Source organism: Mrakia frigida (assembly GCF_051309035.1).
Source record: "Mrakia frigida strain ATCC 22029 unplaced genomic scaffold BDY24scaffold_18, whole genome shotgun sequence".
NCBI lineage: Eukaryota > Fungi > Basidiomycota > Tremellomycetes > Cystofilobasidiales > Mrakiaceae > Mrakia > Mrakia frigida.
Window position 1 is genome coordinate 515598 of NW_027481263.1, and position 22347 is coordinate 537944.

General features: G+C 54.4%; 7 protein-coding genes across 7 annotated transcripts; 3 read left to right on the top strand and 4 right to left on the bottom strand.

Annotated features, from left to right (window-relative positions):
* Positions 1 to 196: 196 nt before the first annotated feature.
* BDY24DRAFT_391574 (uncharacterized protein) lies at positions 197 to 2016 on the bottom strand. Its single transcript, XM_076640814.1, has 3 exons — positions 1002 to 2016; positions 646 to 892; positions 197 to 461 (listed from the first exon to the last, which is right to left on the bottom strand). Exons 1-3 carry the CDS (start codon positions 1903 to 1905, stop codon positions 284 to 286), a joined length of 1329 nt encoding a protein of 442 aa, XP_076496079.1. The 5' UTR covers positions 1906 to 2016; the 3' UTR covers positions 197 to 283.
* A 1545-nt stretch (positions 2017 to 3561) lies between these two features.
* Positions 3562 to 4918, top strand: BDY24DRAFT_81947 (uncharacterized protein). Its single transcript, XM_076645166.1, has 2 exons — positions 3562 to 4575; positions 4657 to 4918. The coding sequence occupies exons 1-2, from the start codon at positions 3756 to 3758 to the stop codon at positions 4665 to 4667; spliced, it is 831 nt and encodes a 276-aa protein (XP_076496080.1). The 5' UTR covers positions 3562 to 3755; the 3' UTR covers positions 4668 to 4918.
* Positions 4919 to 6421: 1503 nt separating this feature from the next.
* On the top strand, positions 6422 to 8203 carry BDY24DRAFT_391585 (uncharacterized protein). The gene is made up of 3 exons (XM_076640815.1): positions 6422 to 6825; positions 6908 to 7171; positions 7270 to 8203. Exons 1-3 carry the CDS (start codon positions 6565 to 6567, stop codon positions 8122 to 8124), a joined length of 1380 nt encoding a protein of 459 aa, XP_076496081.1. The 5' UTR covers positions 6422 to 6564; the 3' UTR covers positions 8125 to 8203.
* An 88-nt stretch (positions 8204 to 8291) lies between these two features.
* On the bottom strand, positions 8292 to 12991 carry BDY24DRAFT_391588 (uncharacterized protein). Its single transcript, XM_076640816.1, has 10 exons — positions 12589 to 12991; positions 12082 to 12219; positions 11834 to 11988; positions 10898 to 11716; positions 10550 to 10744; positions 10244 to 10442; positions 10033 to 10162; positions 9090 to 9936; positions 8694 to 8999; positions 8292 to 8535 (listed from the first exon to the last, which is right to left on the bottom strand). Exons 1-10 carry the CDS (start codon positions 12875 to 12877, stop codon positions 8509 to 8511), a joined length of 3105 nt encoding a protein of 1034 aa, XP_076496082.1. The 5' UTR covers positions 12878 to 12991; the 3' UTR covers positions 8292 to 8508.
* A 593-nt stretch (positions 12992 to 13584) lies between these two features.
* On the bottom strand, positions 13585 to 15778 carry BDY24DRAFT_391593 (Zn(II)2Cys6 transcription factor domain-containing protein). The gene is made up of 8 exons (XM_076640817.1): positions 15737 to 15778; positions 15466 to 15651; positions 15207 to 15380; positions 14974 to 15134; positions 14674 to 14871; positions 13953 to 14538; positions 13812 to 13867; positions 13585 to 13720 (listed from the first exon to the last, which is right to left on the bottom strand). The coding sequence occupies exons 2-6, from the start codon at positions 15479 to 15481 to the stop codon at positions 13981 to 13983; spliced, it is 1107 nt and encodes a 368-aa protein (XP_076496083.1). The 5' UTR covers positions 15482 to 15651; positions 15737 to 15778; the 3' UTR covers positions 13585 to 13720; positions 13812 to 13867; positions 13953 to 13980.
* A 2288-nt stretch (positions 15779 to 18066) lies between these two features.
* BDY24DRAFT_82087 (uncharacterized protein) lies at positions 18067 to 20234 on the bottom strand. The gene is made up of 9 exons (XM_076645167.1): positions 19983 to 20234; positions 19822 to 19887; positions 19716 to 19752; positions 19475 to 19632; positions 19327 to 19402; positions 19201 to 19248; positions 19069 to 19130; positions 18869 to 19002; positions 18067 to 18788 (listed from the first exon to the last, which is right to left on the bottom strand). The coding sequence occupies exons 1-9, from the start codon at positions 20088 to 20090 to the stop codon at positions 18320 to 18322; spliced, it is 1158 nt and encodes a 385-aa protein (XP_076496084.1). The 5' UTR covers positions 20091 to 20234; the 3' UTR covers positions 18067 to 18319.
* Positions 20235 to 21245: 1011 nt separating this feature from the next.
* BDY24DRAFT_391603 (uncharacterized protein) lies at positions 21246 to 22241 on the top strand. Its single transcript, XM_076640818.1, has one exon. It carries the CDS (start codon positions 21414 to 21416, stop codon positions 22200 to 22202), a length of 789 nt encoding a protein of 262 aa, XP_076496085.1. The 5' UTR covers positions 21246 to 21413; the 3' UTR covers positions 22203 to 22241.
* The last annotated feature ends 106 nt before the right edge of the window (positions 22242 to 22347 follow it).

Below are 22347 nucleotides of genomic sequence, written 5' to 3' on the forward strand. Positions count from 1 at the left end.
GTGGTGTACTCGAAGCCTTGAGAGGAGGGAAGATGTGCCTCAGTATCGTTGCATAGGTTCGGATTACTCTAGCTACCATTATGACGTCTTTGGAACCTCTTGCCTTCGAAAGATCGGCCGGGAGAACGAAGCGACGCGTTCGTTTCCTCTTCAATCTCTTCCCGTCTTCTTCTCCTTTCAATACCACGTAAAAGGCTGAAGATCAGAAGTACAACCAATCTCATCTCGAGCACCGAAGCGCAAAAATACCGAACAAAGTCTATCACACCCTACATCTCTCATCTCAACTCGAACTCGAACTCGTCGAACCGCTCAACACTCCCTCCCAAAGCTCCTCTCCCTCCCCCGAGTCCTTCACTCCACCCCGCTGCACATCCGAGATGCCTCCATCTTCGAGCTGGATGACGAGGGAGGGAACGATGGAGTAGGAGCTGAGAAGCGTTCCGGTTTGGATCAGGAACCTGCGAGAGGGGCGAAGAAGAGAGAGAGAGAGAAGAGGAGTCAGTTCGAGTGTTCAACGAAAACAGGATCGAAAAAAAAGAGAGAGCAAATATCAAAAGGGAGCCGGTCGAAGGAGGAGTCAAGGTTGATGAGGGAAAGACGAGGGAGAGGGAGACGGGAACGAAACGAAGAGCGAGAACTCACACAAGGGCCTCATCGTACGCAACCAGATACGCAAACATCTCCGCACTCAGCAAGCTGAAGAGTTTCTGAGCTCCCTTGGGCGATAGAGCGTAGGCGTGGGTGCAAAGCGGGGCGGAGGAGGCGTGAAGGGTCCATTCTCGAGTGGGTTTGGAAGACGACGAGGAGGTTGGGTGGGAGGAGAGCGAGGAGGAGGAGAAGGTTGAGAGGGTGGGATGGGCAAAGGATTCCGATTCGGATGCACAGTAGCCTGAAAGAGAAGGGAGAAAGAGGTGAAGAGAAGCGAGACGAGTCAGCGAACGAGGGACGCGTCGCAGAAACAAGAACCCGACGCCAGAGAAGCGGAGTCGAAAACTCACCAAGATACAAAATATCCCATTCCTCAGGCAAGCTCTCCTCTCCCAGCAGGCCATCCAAGATCTCCTCCACATCCAGCTCGATATCCACATCGTCCTCCAGAATCAACAACGCGTTCTCCCTCTTCCCTCCTCCCACCACCCTTCCATCCTTTCCGTACCCCACCTCGAACGTATCCTCCTTGAGTAACCACTCCAGAGCAAACTTCTGAATGATCTGGTAGTGCGAGTACCAGCAGGCGATCATGCCTGTCGAGCTGGTCCAAGGGAGAGGTTTCATCCGGGTGATGGAGGTGAGAGTCGAAGGCGAGAGGTGGTGATTTATGAAGGGCGAGGCGAAAGAGGAGTTGGAAGTGGTAGGGAACGGAGCTCTCGACCAGGAGTTGGCGTCGGTGAGAGGATAGGGAGGGAAGAGAGCTTGGACGAGAGGTGAGGCTGTTGAGGTCGACTCTGCTGAAGTCGAAGGAGGGGGACCGTCCTGCTTCCCTTCCGCTCCCTTCAGGATCCCTTCCACCACCACACTCCTATCCCTCACCCACGTCTCTATGTTCGCAACCTCTTCTGAATCCTTCCCTATTGCGTCCACGAACGTCCAACCCAGTCCTCCGATCCCTTCTCCCAACCGAACCATGCTCGCTCTTCGATCGCTCCGAGACTTGAGGTGAACGACGTCGATGCGTTGGAAGCCTAGGGTCTTGGAGTTGAGGAGGGTCGAGTGGGTGGATGAGGGTAGGAAGGGAAGGATGAACTGGTGGTGAGGTGTTGAAGGATGGAGGGAGGAAAGGAGGAAGAGGAGGACGAGCGAAGTGGTGAGAAGGAGGGCAAGCGAAGGTCGGGAAGAGATCGTTGAAGGGAAGAAGAAGGCAAGACGGCGTCGAGATCGATGAGGGGAAGAGGGAGGAGGCATGTCGTCTGGAGAGGAGTCGAGAGAGCAGAGGTGAGCTTCGTGCGAAGGGAAGGCGAGACAGAGAAGGGAAGGGAAGAACGAAGCTCACCAAACGAGTCGAAGAGGCTCGACGGCCGTCAAGGGAGCTTAAAAGTCCTGGTTTCGATGGATTGATAAGATCGTCTAGTCCGTGAGGATGAGGTGCGGATTCCGAAAGAGAATGAGGAGGGAGAGTGAGTGGAGTTTGGAAGGAGAAGAGGGAAGGAGAAACAAGCTTCGAGCTCACCCGAGTCTCGGCCCTTCGCAACGCTTTTTCCTTCCCTGGCAACGCTCAGCCTCAGAACATCTTTCGTATCGTTGATGTTCTGATGGTATCTTGCCTGAACTACGATTTCGCGCTTGGACGGACTCCTCCTAGCTCTCGCTCTAAAGAACTCGCAACTATGCGAAGGAAAGTGAGTCGACCGAACGCGCATCTTATCTCGCCCACAACAATCCATCGAACTCCCCTTCCTGGACGGAGTACAGTTCGTCGACACCAATACCTGATGTTCCAACTCTGGTCCAGTGGGGGCCGCAAGAAAGGGAAGGACGGACGGGTCAGCACGAGCGACGCGTCGAGGAGTCGTTCGAGGCGAGAGGGGAGGACCATCTCGAATCGAAGCTGTTCCTCCATGCTCCCCGTTTCCTCCGAGCGTAGGTCTCCCAGGGCCCATACCCTTCGCAGTTTCTCGAGGATACGACCGCTCTGCTCCTCCGACGCGACGCGAAGCACGACCTCCTCCACTCCCGCTGAGGCAAGCAGGGCCAAGTTCCACTGGAACTCGTCATCAACTATACCAGCCAGTTCACTAAGGCATGATCCCTCGAGGTAACCGGAGGGCATCTCAGGTTTGCTGAGGTCGAAAAGGACGGAAGTTTAGCGGGACGTCCGAAGGAAGGAGTTGAGCGAGATGGTCCTTCAGCGCGACGACACCCTTGAATCGCAGCGTTTCCAGCCTGCCCCAGCCAGGATTCCTTAGAAAAACCCGAGTTCTGGTAGCGGGACTGGACATGAAGCCGTGAAGATGGCGTGTTTTGGGTCAAAGAGAAGTCGTCCAGTTCGTCGTGGGAAATTCGGCTTGATTGGAAGAGGATGTTGAGCGTCTCGATGGGGAGAGGAGGGGATGATGCGAGTCGAGCGGGGGAGAAGGCAGTAGTCCAGTCCTTGTCCTCGACGAGGCCGAAGACGGTGAAGGTTCGAGTTCGGGAGAGGGAGAGGGAGAGGGAGAGGAAGTGATCGAGGTGGGGAACGGTTGAGAGTCGTTTCTACAGGAAGGGAAAGAAACTGATCAGATGTAGAATAGAGAATAGACAGAGAGGGAGGTGAGCTCACATCGTTGTAGAAGAGTCTGCTGAGCTGCTCGAACCCTCGGACGTTGACGTCTTGATAGAGGAAGGGCGAGCGCGAGCTCGAGGACGGCGAGGGAGACGAGGGAAGCGTTGGCAAGGGAAGGAGCGTCGCAGAAGCTGAAGATTTCTCGTTTGATCTCGTTGGGGATAAAGGATGAGGGCTGAGTGGTAGGTGTGGACATGTCGAAGAGTGGAGGTGAGGTTGGGAGAAGGTGGTGGTTTGAGGTCAACTTCGAAAAGAAGGAGGAAAGGTGAGCTCGTTCGTTTTTCACAAGGTCGACCTCAAACCGCATCAACCTCCTTCCTCCTCCATTTCTCTCGCGCAGATTTTCTCAGATCTACTGCTCGCACATCGCTCGCCAGGCCACTCTTTCAAATCGTAGTCATCGCACCTCCCACTCGCAGCAATCGACGACAGTCGAACCCTCCCTCCAGGTTTCCCTTCCTCCCCTCCTTCCCCTCCTCCCCTCCGAGCTGCCATGAATCCTTCCTCCCCCAAACGCAAACGGACCAACGATTTTTCACCTCCGCCTCCTCCTGTCGTCGAATCCTTCAGCACCTTCTTCAACGATCCCAAAGCCGACATCCTCCTTCGTTCGGTGGACGGACTCCTCTTCGCGACGAGACGAGCCTACCTCGTCGCTGCGTCGTCCGTCTTCGAGGACATGTTCGAGATTCCTCAGCCGGTAGAGGATGGAGCAGGGAGGAGGAAACACGGCCAAGAGGCTCCAGGAACGCTCCCAGTCGTCGAGATGTCGGAGAAGGGAGAGGATCTCGAGATCTTCTTCCGCTGGATCCATCGTCGGACTTTCAAGGAGATCTACGACTTCCTCAGAGAACAATTCTTCGAGAACCTCCTGCAATCTCTCCTTCCGCTACTCCTCCTCGCCAGGAAGTTCGAGGCCGACACCGTCTTCCCGTTAGCCTTTCGGATCATCGACGATTTCACGAAGGCTCTCCCTCCAACCGTCCTCGCCCTCGCCGTGGTCTTCGACAACCGCAAGGTCGCCCGTTCCGCCTTCTTCGCTTGGATGGAGGACTTCGAAAGCATGGAACAGGACGAATCGTGTGAGGAGCTATACGCGAAGATCAACGTTCGCCATGACGGAAAGCGTGCGGCGGGGAGAAGCTGGATGTGCTCGGATATCGCTCCCTCTCTCTACTCTCTTCTTCCTCTCGGCTTTTTCTTTCACCTCTCAATGGCGGAGAGGGAGATGTTGTTCGCACTCAAACTCGATATCGAAAAGGAAGCCAACAAGTTCATGTTCGCTTTCGACAAGGGCTTCCCTCTGATTGATCGTGAGTACTTCCTCTGCGCTTCGCCGTAACTCTCTGGCTCTACTGATCCCCACTCCTTTCCTCCCATCGTTTTCCTTCCAGCTGTGAAGTAGTGACGATCCAATCATAATCCGACGCTTCCACTTCTCTCGTTCTTTCAGTACGTCAGTCTCTTCGAAGTCTCTCCATCGCGTCCATTCTCCTTCAGTCTCTCGAGCTGATGCAGATGTTTCCTTCACCAGTCTTCGTCTTTGTGCGTAGCTCTACATCTTACATCGTCTCACATGCTTCCACGGATCTCTCCTGAGCCTAGTCTCCCGACAACTCCTTCTCATAGGCTTTCAACGCTCTCGGCCGCATTCTTTCCCTCGCTCTCACCACTCAAAATACCCATCACCTGTAAGTTCCGTTTCTACTTTACTGATCTTATCCGAGAGGGATCTTCCAATGAATGCGACTGACCTCGTTTCCGCGTCTGTATCTCTCTCTTCCAGACTTCGTTCGCTAAACCCACCCACCCTCGGCGCCCTCTTCTACCTCTCTCCCCTCTCATCACTACAGCCTTTACACGCACCTCAGCCTCCTTAGCTGCATCATCCCTCGTCCATAAAACCTCCGGATCGGTCCATGCCTTCAGAACCCTTCAACTCGACGCGTCGGATCGGGAAACTCCACGAGACTCTTTTTCGTTCACTGGATCGCTGACTGGTGAGTCGTCTGGTCCTGTGGGAAACCCCTAAACGAGACGCTGACACATTGCTGTTCCTGGCAGTATCATCGACTTGCCCACCGAAGGAAGGAAGGAGGGAAGGAGAAGGGAGGAGAGGAGCAGAGGAGAACTTCGGGCGGACGCGTCGTCGAGTTAGATTTGATGCCGCTCAGCTTTTATGGTTCCCTTCGGCTCATCTCCCGACCACGAATTTGAGTCTTCGATCCGTCAGACTCTCGAGAAGGGCCAAATCCGATCGGAAGAGACGGCCGGACTTCTGTTGTTGTTCCTGATTTTCAGTCCTTTTGTGAGACTTCTGAAGACTGCCTCACAAGCTTGAGCTTTCCGTATCTTGACTTCGCTGTTGCTATAGTTTGGTTCGAAGCCCGAAAGTAGAGTAGATATCCATTGAAGAGCTGTTGAGTGAGAATACGAGACGCGTCGACCTGCTGTTTTCGTCACAGGTCTTCCCCACAACCCGTGAATCAAAAAGAGGTGTCGGAAGGACCGAAGAGTCGAGCAAACGGTTCGGTCCCGATCGAAAGTGTCTCTGATCCGTCTTTTTCTTCTTCTTCCTCTGAGAAATCTGCTCTTCTTGCGCTGAGAATGACCCCCTCAGTCGGCCCTTACTCTTTGAGCATCAGCCACATCAGTCCATCCCTCGATCCAACCTCTTCCTCCCTCCAAAAAACGAACGAAGGAACAAACCGGAAAAAAGAAAACGCGCGACGCGTCTCTCCCCTCCCGCTATCCCTTTCTCCTCCCCCTCCTGCTCGCCATGTATCCCTGATATGCGCTCTGGATCATAGTAAAGCCTGCCCTCCACATTGACGTTCCTGTAGCCTTCCGCATCCTCTTCGAGCTGATGCTCGTGGGATGGTACGTTTTTACCTCGGGATGCTCCCGCAACACGTAATCGAGCGATGAGATAACGAAAGAGTGGAGGGCTGAAAGATAGTAGACAAACAACAAAGGGTCAGAGGAGGCGGAGAAGGACGAGTCAGAACGACTTGAACTCACGGCGAGGGAGGAGAAGAAGAACGTCCGAGCGAACGAACGACCGCTCCTGGTCTTTCTCTCCTTCTCTTCGCCGTAAGATTATCTTCAGATCTTCTTAGCCAAGCGGAGAAGGTTGTGTTATCAATCTTCTCGTTTCAGGTCAGAATTGAACGCACATATCGTTCTCGGGCTCAAAAACGGGACTCGAAACAAGGCATCTCAGGTTTCGAACCTCGAGCTCAACGTCCTGCCGACGCCCATCTCCCTCCTTCCCTCTCTTCTTCTCTTCCCGTCCAAACGCAATGTCCACTCCTTCGTCCTCGGATCTTCTTTCCTCATACCAGCAGCAGATCACCTCTCTCCAGACCGAGCTCGCACAGACCAAAGCTCAGAAGGAAGGTCTCGCTCGAATCGCCACCCAAGCCCTCTCCCTTCTCTCCTCCCTCGACGACAAGGTTCGACCCCAAGGGTTCTGGGCTCAGGAGGGAGATCAGACTCAGATCAGGGAGCTCGAGGGATCATCCGTTCTGCTCGATACTGGGAAGGCTTGGGAATGGTGCAAGGTTCGTTCGACAGAAGGAAGGAAGGACCTCGCTGACCTCGAACGAACGGTCCCTTCTCCTCCCTTGTTCTTCCTCCTTATAGATCGCCAAATCCACTGCAATCCTTCCCCGCTTCCCTCTCATCGAAACCTACTTCACCTGTACTCGACCTCGACCCGAAATCGTGCCCTTCAAAGCGTCCTTCCCTCTCGAGATCTTGGAGAGGATCGTTACCCTCTCCGGACGTCAGACGATTGCCCTCTTCGCTCAGTCCAGCCTCGCCTGTTTGGAGATCTTCGCTCCCAAGATCCTTAGGAGGGCCGTCATTGGGAAGTACGGAAGCCTCTCGAAACTTTTCGTCAACAGGGTGAGCTTTCTTTCGATTCGATTCCGCTCGTTCGAACCTCACAACTCACCCTCCCTCTTTCTTCTTCCTTCTCCTTCCCATTTTGATTGAGGGAACAGGATCTCGCCGCCTTTCCTCGCCTCACCCAGAGCCTCTCCCTCCAGCTCATTCGAGTCCTCGACATCCCCGCCTCGACTCTCGAACACATCTACTCCAAGGTCTCAACCTCCCGCTTCGCTCCTGGCGATCCCGTCCTCCGCCTCAAAAAGTTGGTCGTCAACATGGGCAACGCCGTCAACCACCCCTGTCCTCCCTCCGATGGCTACGACTCGGAATGGGGCGAGGAGGACGACGAACAAGGACCCACCTTCCGTACGTTCGAGCCAAAGTCGGAGCTCCTCTCCTTGCTGGACCCGGAGTACGTCGTCTTCCAACGAAAGAACCCTCTCGAGAACGTGTTCGACGACCCTTACTCGTTCTTGAGAGGGAGCAGGGAATGCGACGAGAGGATGTACCGAATCACACGAGCCGGAGCGATGGCGATCTCATCCTGGTCTCGACTTTCCTTCGTCGACCTCGTCGACATGGATCTCTTCGTTCTGGATCCCGAAACCCTCCCGGACGACGAACTCGCGCGCACTCGAGACCAAGCAGTCAACGAAGACCCGAAATGCTTCTTCCTCGGACTCGGTGGATCCAAGGAAATCGTCGAGGAGCTCTCGTCGACGAACGCGTCGCTGGAGTGGAACGTCCGTTGGCTCGTCAATTACGGCGACAAGAGTGCTCCCGTCAAGCCGTTCGAACGAGGATGGAAGAGTCTCCCCTCTCAGCTCGTCAACAGAGATTACACCCTCACCACCGAGAGGATCAAGTCGGCCGTCATCGTCGTTCATCCAGGTTCGAAGGACACCGTCGAGGCTCAACTCGCAGAGACCAAGGAGGAGGAGCGAGGTCCGTTGAGGGTGGTTGCTTGAGGTGCTGTTGAGAGAGAATATTTGAGTAGTCTAGTCTCGTAGTCATGCCCTCTTCTCCGATACGAATCAATCCGCTGAGCTCTGATCTGTTCATCGAGCGAGACGAACCTCTCTTTCTCTGTCCTCCTCTCTCTTTCTCTCTCTCTCTTTCTCTCTCTCCGTCTCCTTCATGCAAGAGCACCAAAAGTCATGAAAAGAACAAGCACGTCCCCCCATAAACTATAACAAAAAGCGAAGCGAAAGCAAAATAAAACCTGTGGCCTATCTAGCAGCACGAACGTAAACCCCAATCCGAAAGGAAGGACGCGTCGTGCGTGAACCAAGCAAACAAAAAAACGATCCCTTCCCATGCATGCCCAAATCCCAATTACCGAAACACCAAGTCTAAAGGTTCATCAAGTTCTTGAGGTTCTGTACCATCCCCAATCCACAAACGTCGTCGTCGTCAGTTCAGTTCTCCCTTTCCCCCGTTCCGTTCCGTCCTCGTTTGTTTCCCTTCCCTTCTCTCCTCTCCTCTCCTCTCCTCTCCTCTCCAACCCCAAACCTCCAAAAAGACTCAAAAAACTCACCTTAGCCAACTCAAACGTCGTCTGCGCGATCCTATTCCTCTTCCCCTTCCCCATCTCCTCCTCCCCTCCTTCACTCAACTCGCTCAACGCATCACAGTTCCCCGCCAACTCCCTCAGGAGCCTCCTCCCTTCGCCCAACGACCGAAGCGGGAGCGAGTCCTTGGAGACGCCGACGATGGAGGATCCGAGGACGATGACGGACGAGAGGTGGTCTCGGAGTTGAGGGGTGGGTTCGCCTGAGCGGACGGAGGAGAGGAGGGTTTGGATGGCTTGGATGAGGGATTCGGATTGGGTGTCGAGGTAGGGCTGGAGGGAGGGAGAAGAGTGAGTTTTTTTTTGAGAGACGAGACGCGTCGAAACCGAACCGAAACGACAGGATCAGAAACTGGTACTGACCTTTAACTCAACCCAAGCTCTATCCCCATCATCATCCAACTCCTCCTCCTCCTCTTCATCCCTATCGCTCTCGTCCCTCTCCTCCAGCAACGAAGTTGGAGGCTGGAACCCTCCTCCTCCTCCGCCATTCGAAGCCCGACTGTCCCAACTCCCCATGTTTCGATCCAGCACCCTCCTCCCACCTCCTCCACCTCCAACGGATCCAGAATCCGTCCCAGTCGTGGAAGGTTTCCGTTCGAGATCAAACGCGCTTCCGATCGAAGACGTCGAAGTCATCCTCCGAGGGTCCATTCGAGACGAGAGGTTCGCTGAAGACGGAGCTGGGTCTCCTCGAGCGGTTCCGGTTGAGCTTCGAGCGTCGTAGCGATCGGTCGTTCCGCTTTGGTTCGAAGCTGTTGAGTCTGGACGACGAGTCGACGGTCCTCCTCCTTCTCGAGCCACGGCGGTTGGACGAGACGTTGCTATCGACGACGACGATCCATTCCCATCCGAGTACAGCCCACCCTTCGGAGCTTGTTCCATCAACCTCTCCACCTCCTTCTTATCCGCCCTCCTGATCCCCAGAAGCTTGAACAGTCCCACCACGTTGGCCGCCAACTCGCTCGCCGCCGCGTCGAGTAGACTGATCGGCGACAGCCCGTAGGACATAGCGAACTCCTTAGCCGAGTGAGTGAGGATGTTGAGGTTCTGGGTGGATCGATCCTTGAGGGATTGAAGAGCGGACATGTCGACGTGGATTCGAGAGGACGGGGGTCGGTCCTCGAAGGCTTGGACGTCGAGGGAAATGTTGGCCATGGCTCCGATGACGGGTTTCATAGCTCCGAGGACGCTGGTTGGGGTGGTGGATCTGTGAGAAGGAAAAAAAAAACACGTAAAGAAAAAGGCGAAGGGTCAGACTTTGAGAAACGAGAGAGAAGGAAGGAGTGAGGGAAGGGGAACGAACCGAGCAGCCGTGATCAGCCCGTCTATCGAAGTCTGGAAAGCAGTCACGTTAATATCCGCCAGCGCTCCCGTCGACGAAGCAGGAAGATGATCCTCCGTCCGAGGAGCCGAAACAAACATCTGCGACGTAGCTGCGAAACCCCCCCAAAAAAACGCGTCAACTTCGACGCTCGAACTCGAAGCGACGAGAAAGAACGATCAGAAAGACTCACCCTTCAGGTTCCTCAACTCCGTCTTGGTCGACCTCCACTTCTGTTCCATCTCCCTAGCCCTCTCCTCCGCCTGTCGGATCCGAAGCTGATCGTTCTCCCTCTCCCGATGGAGCTCCTCGTGCATGAGCGAGAGGGAGTTGAGCTCCTGGACAAGATCTTGGACTTGGGATTTCAGATCGGTGAGGGTTTCGTTTGAGGACTGTCAAAATAAAGACGAGAAGGGCGAAAGAAAAAAGGGCGGGGCAAAGTCAGCGGTCGCGTCGCAGAAGAGAAGAGGAAAGGGAGACGTTGAAGAGAAAGACGAACCTGTCCCCCGTTCCCCTCCTTGTTCGAACCCCGATTCTCCCTCTCCTCGTTCAAAGCCCTCTCGTGATCCTCAGCAGCCTCCCTCAACTGAGTCTCGAGCGTTCGGACCTTCTCCTTCTCCCTCGACGCAGCCGAGCGAGTCTCGTCGAGTTCTCGTCCGAGCGTTCGAAGGGATTCGTTGAAGGTTGCGAGTTGCTAGAGAACGAACGAACGAACAAATGAAAGGTGGCTTCAGTATGAGCTCCTTCTGACTGTCCCGCTCTCGAGAGGGGAAGCAGAGAGGAAGAACGAAAGAAGAAAACAGCATGGGAAAACGCGTCCCGCCCTCCAAAAAAAAAGACGACTCACCTCCTTCACAGCATCCATATCTCTCTCTGCCCTCTCCCTCCCTTCCCTCTCCCTCCCCTCCGCCTCTTTAGCACTCTCCACCCCACCCTCCAACACGCCCAACTTCCCCGTCAGGTTCGCGATCCGATACTCGTACTCCCGCTTCAACTCTTCTCGTTCTCGATCCCAGTTCCCTCCTCCTCCTGCTCCGGTGTTCCCTCGAGCTCGAGACGTAGCCGACCCGAAGCTCATGCGATCGTAGTACTCTCCTCCTCCTCCTCCAGTTTCGCTACCACCACCGAGGTTGGGTGAGCCGAGGGTTTCCGTTGGGGGTGGTGAAGAGGAAGAAGGGTGGGAGTCTCGAGCGTAGGGGACTTGGATGTCCTCCTCTGCGATGGTAGATTTGTTGGGGACGATGGTGGAGGTAGTGATGAAGGAAGAAGGAGGGTTGTTGCTGTTGCTGCTTGTGCTCGAGTTGTTGAAGTTGGAAGGAGGAGGGAGCCCGCCTGGGTTGGACGACGAAGAGAGGGTTCTCGTGATGGAAGCTTGTCGATTGGACGTCTGGTAAGGAGGTCTGGAGGTTCCTGAGGGTTGAGAGGAAGTAGGGGAGGTGATGTAGGATCGTTCTCGTTCGTTGGAGTCTCGGGAACGGTTGCTGCTCGGACGAGGAGCGTTGGAGGAGGAGTTGGCGTTGTCGTTGAAGTTGGAGTTGGAAGGGAGAGTGGGAGGGTAAGGGTCGTTGTACTGGTTGTTGTTGTTGTTGCTGTTGGGAGGGTAGCCTGGAGTGATAGGTGTCGAGGCAGAGTAGTTGGAGGAAGGAGAGCGAGGTTGAGGTTCGGGCTGAAGAGGGGAAAGGGAGGGAGGGAGGGAGGGAAGGAGAAGGTCAGCTTTGGAGCTCGTTCTCTTCCCTTAGCTTAGCTCCAACTCCCCAGATCTACAGCAAAGAACGAGACCAACCTGCTCAGGCTCCGAGAACTCTGGATACCTCCTGTTGAGCTCGTAGTAGACATCGGACGCTAAATCCTTGAATCGACTCTTTGGCAACGTCGCGAGTTTCTGACGAGCTTGGTTCCTCTTTGGATGGAAGTCTGGCCGAAGAGGGAGGAAGGGGACTGCACAACACAAGAAAACATGCGTACAGGTCAGTACATCGCTCCCTCTCGCTATAGATCTTCTTCGAGCGAAAGAGACGGTTGAGAGCTCACCTTCTCCTGGACTATCCGGTCCTCCATCGCCTACCCTCCTCATCAGCTCATCGTACACGTCCGTCGAGAGTTCCTGGAACTGCTGCCGAGTGAGGCGAGTAAGTTTTTCTCTGGCGTTGGCTCGAGAGTTGGGAGGTTCTGTTGTCAATCGAACGAACGAAAAAGGCAAGGAAGTCAGAGAACAAAGGAAGGGAAAGAGAGGGGCGAGCGGAGAAGGAAGGAATGAAACGTTCGAGCTCAGTAGCTTCGGCTCTGATTCTCTGGTATAGAAGAGAGGTGTACGAGTAGATTCGTCTTTGAGCTGACTACATGCTCATAGCACTCCTTTTCAAGAGAAGGGAAACGAGCAAAGAAGAGGCTCGGAAACCCGCCTCTCTCCCACTCGTCGAGCTCTCCTCTCCTTCCTTCCCTCCCTTCCTTGTCCCTCCTCATCTCTCTCCTCCGCTCAGCTCTACTCCTACCTCTTCTCCCAATTTTCATTAACCCCAGAAAATAATCCGTACTAACCTTTCTTCAAGAACTCTAGCAAGAAACTCCTCAAGGCCTGCCAATGATCCCTCGCTACCGATCTCGAATCCGTCCCTCCTCCTCCTCCTCCTGCCCTCTCGCGCTCCCTCTCAGCCCCCCCGTAGCCCGACGTAGCGGAGAACTGAGAAGTGGATGCTGCGGGCGAAGGAGGGAAGGCGTCCAGCCGGGAGTTGGAGTTGGAGTTGGGAGGAAGAGCGTTGTTGGAGGAGGAGGAGGAGGAGGAAGGGAAGGTCGGACGGCGGGAGGAGAGGGACATGGACATGGACATGCCACAGCAGAAAAGAGAGGGAAGATAGGAGTTAGAAGGGGCAGGGGAGAAGGGAGAGAGAGAGAGAAAGATGGAGGGAAAGCGTGGGTGAGGGGTTGGACGTTGGAGGGAGGGAGGGAAGGAAGGAGAGGTGAACGTGAAGGCGGAAAGGGCCAGGCGATTTCGTGTTTTTTGCTTCCGTTCCTCTTGACGCGCGTAGGAAAAGAAAAAGTTTACACGTCGAGTGCAGACGCGTGGGCCACTTCAGCCTGCTGAAGGGTTTTTTTTTCGCAGAAGGAAAGAAATCGAAGCGGGAAGTTGGAGTTCAGCGAGAGGAGAGCGAAGCAAGGGGCGGACGGGACGACTCGTCGAGAGCGTACTTGTTCGCGTCTCATCGTTCTTTCATTTTTCTCAGAGACGGACTTGGAGAGAGAGGTACAACATTTAGAGAGGGATGACTACAAGGATATGTAAAATGAAAGAGAGAGAACCAGAGAGAGAGAGATGCGAAAGAAGACGGGCGAACGAAAATGCGAAGGCGAAGTGAAGTGAAGCCGAGCTCGAAGAGAAAGAACGAAGGACAAGGATTGCAAGATAGGAAGAACAAAGCGAAAAATAGATAGATGTGAGGTGCTGAGAGGCGATGAGCTGCAGCAGAGATGGGGGAGGGGAAAATCAGCAGTGACGGGGCGAGGCGAGAGAGAGAGAGAGAGAGAGAGAGAGAAAGAGAGGAAAGAGAGGAAAGAGGACGCGTTCGAGAGAGAGAGATTGAAACTGACCTGAGAGAGGATTGACTCCGAGGAAGTTTTGGAGGCTGATAAAGAGTCGATAAAAGTAATAAAAGAGAGAGAGAGACGACGAAACCTGAGTTGCAAAACAGACAGAAGAACGGTCAGTCAAGCGACGAAGCCAGAGAGACGCGTCGAACAACGAGAGAACGTAAGAGACGACGAACTGAAGTCCAACCGAACGGCCGAGTCCCTGCGAACCGAGCCTGGCACTATGTAGACACTACAAACCGAGAGAGAAAAAAAGAGCGAAAACACCGATCAGCAAAAAGAAAATCCAAAACAACGTCCCAAAAACCCAGACCCACCTCCGTCCCTCTTACCGAATCACCACTCTCAAAACTCCCCCATCTCCTCCTCCTCCCTCCTCTGCACCTCTCGATTCTCAATCCCCAACCCAATCATCCCCAACGAAATCATCCCATCCGGATTCGTTCTCCTCCTCTTCGTCCCTCCGCTGCTCGTCACCACCCCTCCCAACCCATTCCAACTATCCGCTCTCGTCAAGCAAGCGGGAGGAGGAGCGGGGATTAGAGGGAGTCGGTACGCCTTGTTGTTATTGTTATTGTAGGAAGAAGAAGAAGACGGAGAGGGAGTGTAGAGGCTCGAGGAGGAGGAGAGGGTTGATGGGAGGGAGGAGGTGGAAGCTGAGTGGGCTAAGAGGGGCTGAGGGTGAGGGTGAGGGTGAGGATGGTTTGAGAGGTAGGGGAGGGGTGGGTGGAGGGAGGACGGGGTGGAAGTTGAAGTGGAAGGGAGGGAGGTTGAAGAGGACGAGACGTTGAGAGTTGCGAGACCGAGTTCGATCGCTCGGAAGCAGGTCAGGAAGGTGAACGGGTCGGTGTTGGGTTTGGATTTGCCGACGAACTTTTTGTGTAGGAGACGGGAGGTTTCGGCCTGGTGAGGAAGGAAGAGGGACGGGAAAAGCGAGGGAAGGGAAGGAGGACGGACGCGTTGAGTCAGTACGGATCGAGATTGACGAGTAAATCAGCGGAGCCAACGGGAAAGAAGAAGATGGTGCAATGCGCTCACCTCAGTCTCCAGTAATCTCACCAGAGGAGGTCTCGCCTCCTCCAACCCCTCTCGCAACGACCACCGCTTGACCTTCGAGATCCTCGTAGGATCAATCTCCTTCTTCCCTTCCCTCCGAGTACTCTGTTCGACGTAACCACACGCAAAGTTCTTCTCGAAGCACCCGAGGCACTGAGTGTCGTTGTTGGGATTTAGGCACTGAAAAAAGAAGACGAGGGAGGTCAGCGACGCGTCGGTGGTCTGAACTCTCTCTCTCTCTCTCCTCAACCTCGCAAAGCGGCAAATCGGGTCAAGACGAACCTTCCTCTTCTTCTCCTTGCAATGTCGACAAGAGTGGGAGACTGGGTTCTGAGCGCAGGCGGCGACGTTGGGTTGGTTCGTTCCAGGGAGGAGAGGGAACGGGAGGAGAGGCTCGCCATCTTGATTGAGTCCGTTGTGAACCGCCGACTTGAAAGGACGGGCTGTAGGACCGAAAGAAAGAAGAAACTTCAGACATGGAAGAAGATCGTCGAAAAGAGACTTCTCAGACTCACGAGAAGGACCGTCTGCGAGAGAGGAGAGGGGAGGAGCAGGCGAATCGGACGCGACGACCGTCGAAGCGAGGGAAGACGACGGCGAGGTAGGGAAGGGACTGAGGGATCCCGAGCTAGTTGAGAAGTAATCGGAGTGACTCTGGCGAGAGTTGGGAACCTCGAGACGCGTCCAACCTTGTCGAGAAGGCAACAAAGTCAGCCTCTATAGATCGCGTGGAGAATGCCGAGCCGCAAAGGTTGAGGAGAGATGGCAGCTCACTCGGCGAGTTTTCCATCGAGGCTTGACCTCCTGGAGTCTGGAGATGAGGGCTGTTACTGAAGGAGAGCTGAGGTTGGGCTGGAGAGTTGAAGCTGGAGTTCCAGGGCGTTGAAGGAGGAACTTGAGCGAAGGCGGCCGAATGAGCAGAGGGAGAGGGAGAGGGAACGAAGGACTGAGACTCGGAAGCTGCGAGAAAAAAAAGGGTGAGAGAAACGAAAAGTCAGCGAATCGATCTTTTCCGAAAGAGAAGTTTTTTTTTTTGTTCTCTCACCCCAGTTTTGCTGAAAGTTGGCCGAGGGCACTCGGATGCCGTTTTGGAGGTGAGGAGGAGGAGGGTTGGGAGCTGGTTCGAAGGCAGGAAGGAGGTTGAGAGGTTGCTGAAGGTGTTGGGGATGATGAGCTTGGGTCGTGGGAAGAGAGGAGTGGTGATAGTTGGGTTCTTGGACTGGAAGGGGAGGCAAGGGGGGAAGCAAAGGTAGAGAGAGAGGGAGGGATGGAGGAGAAACGATGAGCTCGTTTGTTCTTTTTTGATCGTCCCCTCCCCTCTTGCTCACTCCTCTTCAATTCCATAGCCGAGCTCGGTGCTTTAGGCTTCGAACTCACATAATGGAGATCCAAGCATTCCTTCTCCTCCTTGCGACCAAGGACGACCAGCTTCCATCGTCGAAAGCCCTCCTCCGACCCACGAGCTCGATTCTCCTCCTCCTGCGAAGTGAGAAGGACCAGGCGAGAACTGGCTCCTAGAGCTAGCAGCCGAAGACGGAGACTGAGTATGGATAGTCGTTGACCTGTGCTGACGAGCGGAAGCTGGTCTCCTTTGGTCGTGCGCCATCGACGGTCGAACGAGCCGAAGAGATGGGGAAGGAGAAGGAGGACGGCGAGGGCGAGGTCGAAAAGAGGGTGAGATGGAGGAAGCCAAGTCTGCGACGACTGAATTTCGATTCAAGGCGAAGCTGAAGGGGAGGAGGGGAGAGCTGGAAGGTGTATGTGGATGTGAGGTGGTTGAAAACCACTCAGGTAAGAAGGTGGTAGAAGGAAGGAAGAGGAGGCCAGTTTGGTTGATCAGAGCTAGCAGATCGATCGACGCGTTGTGATTTCGAGGCCTCTTCTCTCCAAAGCTTCTTCTTTCACGAACTTATATTATGCATCAAAAGGCTCTATGTTCCTCAAATAATACATCAACTCGTGAATTGCAGCTTTTCAAGCATCTTCTCAAGCTCGCAAAAGGTTCCGACCGAGGCTTCTCCCCTCCCCTCCGATTACTGGGCTTGTTCTCAAACTCGCTTCCAGACCAGAAAAACCACGGCTCCTCTCGAGCCCGAAGCCGGAGGGACTGGTGTGAATCAAGAAAAAAAAATGTGAAACCTTGAGCCGAGAACTGGTCCGAAACCGACCGGATCGTGGATCTGTTTCGACGCGTCGACTTCGACACCTCCTCTTTCTAGAGGGAACGACGCGTCAAGGTGGGTTCAACCGCTACCTTCAGGTAGTACCAATTAGGAGAGCTTTTGGGTCCTGTAGGAGCGTGAAAAAGGTCGCTCCCAAAGCGCTTGGAGTTGTCTGTCTCGTCGAAGTCATCGATTCGAGTGGCACAGTGTGGTTCGAGAGATGAACCGAAGAGGAGGCCCGAACAGTGGGTGCGAAGCTGAGTGGTCCGGTAGGTCATCTGTGTTGTCAAAGGAGCAGCGTTTGAGGACCAGGAAGAGATGGGGATTGATAGCTTTCGACGACGAGGGCACGCGACGCGTCGGGCGACGAGAACGATTGCTTTCGAACTTCCTTTATCCCCCCAAAAGTCTAAAAGTCTTCGCAACTGAACAAAAGCATGTTATGTTCCTACTCGTCCTCCCTCGGAACTATCTCGATGAATATTCTCCCACGTTTGGCTCCCTTCGGCAACCAAGACGCTCTCCTCCCCGTCGTTCTTCCCTCGTTCAACCTCAGCGTCTTCTCCCAAACTGCATCCCCCTTCTCCCACCATTCCTTGAGTAACTCGTCGAAACCCTCCTCCGGAACCCTGAACGTGCCTCCAGGTTCTACCCCTTCCTTCACCGCACGACTCTCCACCACGTCCATCGCGAAATCCAAAACCGCTCGTGCAACCTCCCCGTCGTCTCCGAAAAGCTCCATCAGGACCGATTGGAGGTAGGGCCACCACTTCAACTCCCACTCGAGGACTCTAGCTTCAATATCCTGTAGCTCGGCATCCGTCCATGACTTGTTGGGAGAAGGACTGGTGGTTTCGTTGAGAGTTGGGGAGGAAGAGGAGGGAGGTGGTGGTTTGAGGCACGGTGGGAGGGGAAGGAGGCTCTAGAAATCGTTGACGACGATCTCTGGGTATTCCTCATCGGGAGGGAGTCGAACGGCGAAGAGTAAGGCCAGGACGAACGAGAGAGCTACCGCGAGGGAAGCTCCCCAGTATCGAGCCAGATAGCCAGGCCAAACGCTCGTGTGACGACCTCTGCGACGAGAACGGAAGAGAGATCGAGGTGGTTTGAGGGAGGAAAGGATGTCTAAGATGGCGAGAACGACTTGGGAAAGGACTCCGAATAGGACGAGGAGGATGGTCGAGAGGAAAGGGAGAAGTTGGAAGAGGAGGGAGGCGAGAGAAGCGACGAAAGCGCCGCCGTACTGGACGACAAAGGACCTTGGAGACGAAGAGTATTCGGTGTCGTGACTGGAAGAAGAGTCGGAAGACTCCACGGGACGTCGAGTCGATTTCGATGAGGCAGGACGATGAAAGCGACGCGTCGGAGTTGCGAGCTTCAACGAGGAGGAAGAGCTCGAGTCAGCTTTCCTTTCGTGCAAGGTGCGTGGGCACCAAAAAATAGAAGAGAGGCATGTGCATATGATGCTAACGTACAGGCTTCGTCCTTGTTTCCTCTCCAACGGCGGACGACGACTGACTCCCCTCCGCCTGCTTCTCTCTCATCTTCCTTCTCCTCTCCCTCGCTTCTTTGGCCGTCTCCTCCTTCACCACAGGAGCCTTCACGAAGGACTCCGTCGAAGGCGATGGCTCCGTCACCAGACTTCGAAGAGGTTGGGAGGAGGAGACGGAAGGAGACGATTGATCGACCGACGCGTTGGGTTCCGATGAGATGGGAGCGAAGGGGTTGAGAGGGAGAGCTTGTGGAGGTAGGGGCGACGTGGATGAGATTGGTGAAGAAGACGTGTGAAGGTCTCGGGAGGTTGCTTCGGCAGACTCGAGTTCTTGATGGAGAGGAGGGAGGGGAGGAAGGTCGAAGTCTTGATCGTCGATTCGAGCGAGGTCAGACGAAGCTTGAGCCGGAGTCCTCCACTTGATCTTGTCCTTGATGAAGAGACTGATAGGAAATATGTGAATTGAAAGGTCAGCAACGAGAAAAGGAGTTCGACGGAAGGAGGGAAGGAAACCAATATTTACCCAGGTGTCTCGACGACGAGATCCTGGAACGGTTTGAACTCCTTCTCGACCTTATCGTATCCTCTCAGGAGGACGATATCCTTGATCCTTGGCGAGTCTCGAAGGTCGGAGAGGAAGGTAGCGTACTCGACTCCCTGTTGAAGAGCGAAGGAAGCGGTTCAGACGAGGTCGGTGACGGCAAAGAGAAAGAAAAGGCTCACTCGAGGAGCTCCGAGGAAGAGAGTTCTACACGAAGGCTGAGCCGAATAGACTCGAAGGTGCTCTGATAGACCCAAGCAGGGCAAAAGGTCAGATCGTGATCGAACGCTGCTAGAAAAGGGTCGTGAGCTCACCTCGAATGCGAATCCCAGTCGCGTCCTTCGAAGCTCCAACGTCGACCACTGAGAACCAAGGACGAAGAATTCGAGTCAGGTCAGCGTCTAGATGCATCAAAGTTCGTCTCCCCCCAGTAGACTCACCAGAGAACAACGTCTGAGCAGAAAGGAATCCAGCAAGCCAATCGCTGAAAATCGCAGCCGTTGCGACGACTCCGCCCTAAACAGCGACAACAAGGAGAAAGCGTCAGCTCGAGCGTCGAATCGAAGCCTTCGAAGACGACGGGCTGACCTTGATGAGCTTGTCGGTCAACCCAGCTCGGTTGATGAAGACTTGAGCTATGATTGATCGAGCAAGAGCGTCGAGAATGGCACTGTCGTCCTCCGAGGCGAATCTCTCCTTGACGATCTTGAACAGAGAAAGCTGAAGTGTTCGAGCTGCTCGTTTGCCTGTTTTTAAAAGAGAATAGTTGAACAAGATTGGTCAGTAGAGGCTCGGAGAAGAGGAAAGTGCGGGAGACGCGTCGACTGACCTCCTTGGAATCCGTCTCGAAGGAAGTCGGGAGTGAACTGAGGAAGAGGAGTGTCGGTCAGCCCGGAAAGGAAAGCAGAGAAGATGTAAGAGTGTGATCGACGTACGATGAAGTCGTTTCCGTCAATCAGAGCCATCGAGAAAGGAGGTACTGCAGGAACGGGTTCGACGTGCTGCTCGAAGGAAGAGAACGACAGCGTCAGCTTCTCCAACTTTGTCATCATCTGCGATCCTTTCAGTACCCTGTATCTTTATCCTTGGTACTCACCTCCTTGTCTCCTCCTCCACCCGTCGCGTTCAACTCCTCGACCTTCTCTTGCAAACCCACCAAGGACGTCTCCAAAAACTCGATCTGCCTCTCCCCCTCGTCGACCATTCCCTCAAGACGACCTTGCTCCTCCTTGAGAGTGTTGATGAGCTCGTTGAGCTCGTCGACCGCGACCCGGTAGTGCACGATAGCAGAAGAGTGATCTGCCGTTTCCTTGAGCGACCTGGTCAGACGAGTTTCCTTGATTTGGGTTTCTCGATGGAATTCGGCTGGGAAGATAGGAGAAGAGAGAGATGGTTCGGTCAGCATCGAGGGTAGAGGGCCAGAAAAAGAGCGGCAGACTGACCGAGAGCAGCTTTGAGGTCGTCGTTCTCCTTCTGAAGCTCGGCCGTCTTCTTCTTCCACTTCTGCTCCTCTGAGAGTTGCAAAAGGAAGTCAGCTCAGTCGTAACCTCGTGAAACGATAGACACTGGCTCACCAGAAGCTGAGATCTTGGTGAAGAGAGTCATGGCGTTGGCCTTCTCGTCGGCTTGAGAGCAAAGAAGAGAAGAGAAGAGAAGGGAAGGGGTGAGCTCCAACGAACGAGCGAACGATGAAGGGAAGAGAGAAGACTTACCTAGTTGTTCCTCGAGCTTGTTTTTCTCGATAGAGAGACCAGCCATCTTCTGAGCGTTGATACGTCTCTCATCGGCGAGTTTCCTCTGCTCCCTCTCTGTGAAGAAACGGAAGAGAAGGGGTGGGATTTGGTGAGCTCGACGTTCCTTCTCCTCCGCCCTTCTCCGTTCTTTCTCTCGCTCTACTGACCCAGATCTGCCTTGAACTCGGCTTTCAAACCTGCAATCTCAAACGCAGAAAAATCCCCTTGAAGACTGCGAGCTTGCTCTTCTTTGGAAAGCGTCTCTAGGAGGATTTTGAGGGTTATCGAAGCCGCGGTGAGTTGGGATTGGAGGTCTGCTGCCGTCGCCTTCAAAGGACGAGAGGTTGGAGGGTGTGGGCCGAAGGGAGCAGCATTGGGAGAGAGGGAAGAGGGAGAGGCGAGTGCAGCCATGAAGGTGAGGCCCAAGCGAAAAATGGAAGGAGATTGGGTGAGGAGTTGCTGGTCGTTGGAAGGGGAGGGATCAGAGGGAGTTGAGCTTCGTCCAGAAGAAGAGTCCGTGATTTGAGACGCTCTCGACGGCGAGAAGGGATATGTGGACTGAGGTAAAGGAGATGGTATAGAGACTTGAAGGAAGAGGAGAGACTGGTTTCGAGTGAAGGTGGCGGATTAAGGACAACTTCGAAAGAAGGGAGAAAGAGGTGAGCTCGTTCGCCTTCACGAGGTCCCTTCAAACCACATCATCCTCCTTCGTTCTTTTTCCCCCAAGGACTCTCGAACGAATCTACTCCTTTCTCATACTCGCAAGTAACCTACAGCGGACTGTTCTCCATCCGATGCTGCTTGCCATCGAAGTTCTTGAGCTGTTCTCCCTCACGATGTCGCAGCCTTCCCTCCTCCCCTCCTCCTCCCGCCTTCGTTCCTCCATCGGCGTCCATCGCCTCAGGAACCTCTCTTTCGACCTCGATCGTCCAACCGATGATCCACGACTTGAGGAGATCAGTGCCCTCGTCCAACCCTCGGTCTGGAAGCAGGCTCATCGACGAATCTCCTCCGCTCCTCCCCCCCACAGCATCTCGAAGAAATTCTCCTTCATCAGCTACGAATCCGACACCGTCGTCCGGGACGTGGTCAATATTCTTTCAACGATCATCCCTCGCCATAACGGCATCTTTCAAATCGCCTTTGCCAGCCAGGCTCTCTCCCCGTCCGGATCCATCGATCTCCTCTGGACCGGAAGTCGTCCCTCCCGATTGCTCTCCTCTCGCGCACTCTACGTCACGTCTGTCCCGCTGGAGAGAGCAGAAATGATTACGCTGGATTCCAAGGAGAAATCTGCGAAGATCGTGCGGGAGGACCGGAGAACCTATCCTACGCTCTCTTGGAAGATGGACCTTCGTCGCGTCGTCCTCGTTTCCCATGGAGACGCCGAGATCGTTGCTACAGCAGCACGATCTCTTCTCGGGGGAGAGGATCGGTTTGAATGTACCGATATGTCGGTGGAGTTTTTGGTAGCGTCGGAGGAAGTGGGGAAGGTCGTCGAGAAGGTTGTTCGAGAGTGGGAGAAGGAGGAGAGAGTAACTCGATGCAGCGTCGTCAGGTCTTCGCAGCGATTTCTTTTCTAGTCTAGTAGTTGCATATCACATGCTTTCGTTTCTTCTCTTTCATTCTTACGGTGTTCCTTCTTCAACTTCTCCTTCTCTCGCCGTCTCGAAGCTGAGAAGGCTGGTCTGTCGAACGCGAGACGCGTCGCTCGTTCGTTCATCTTCA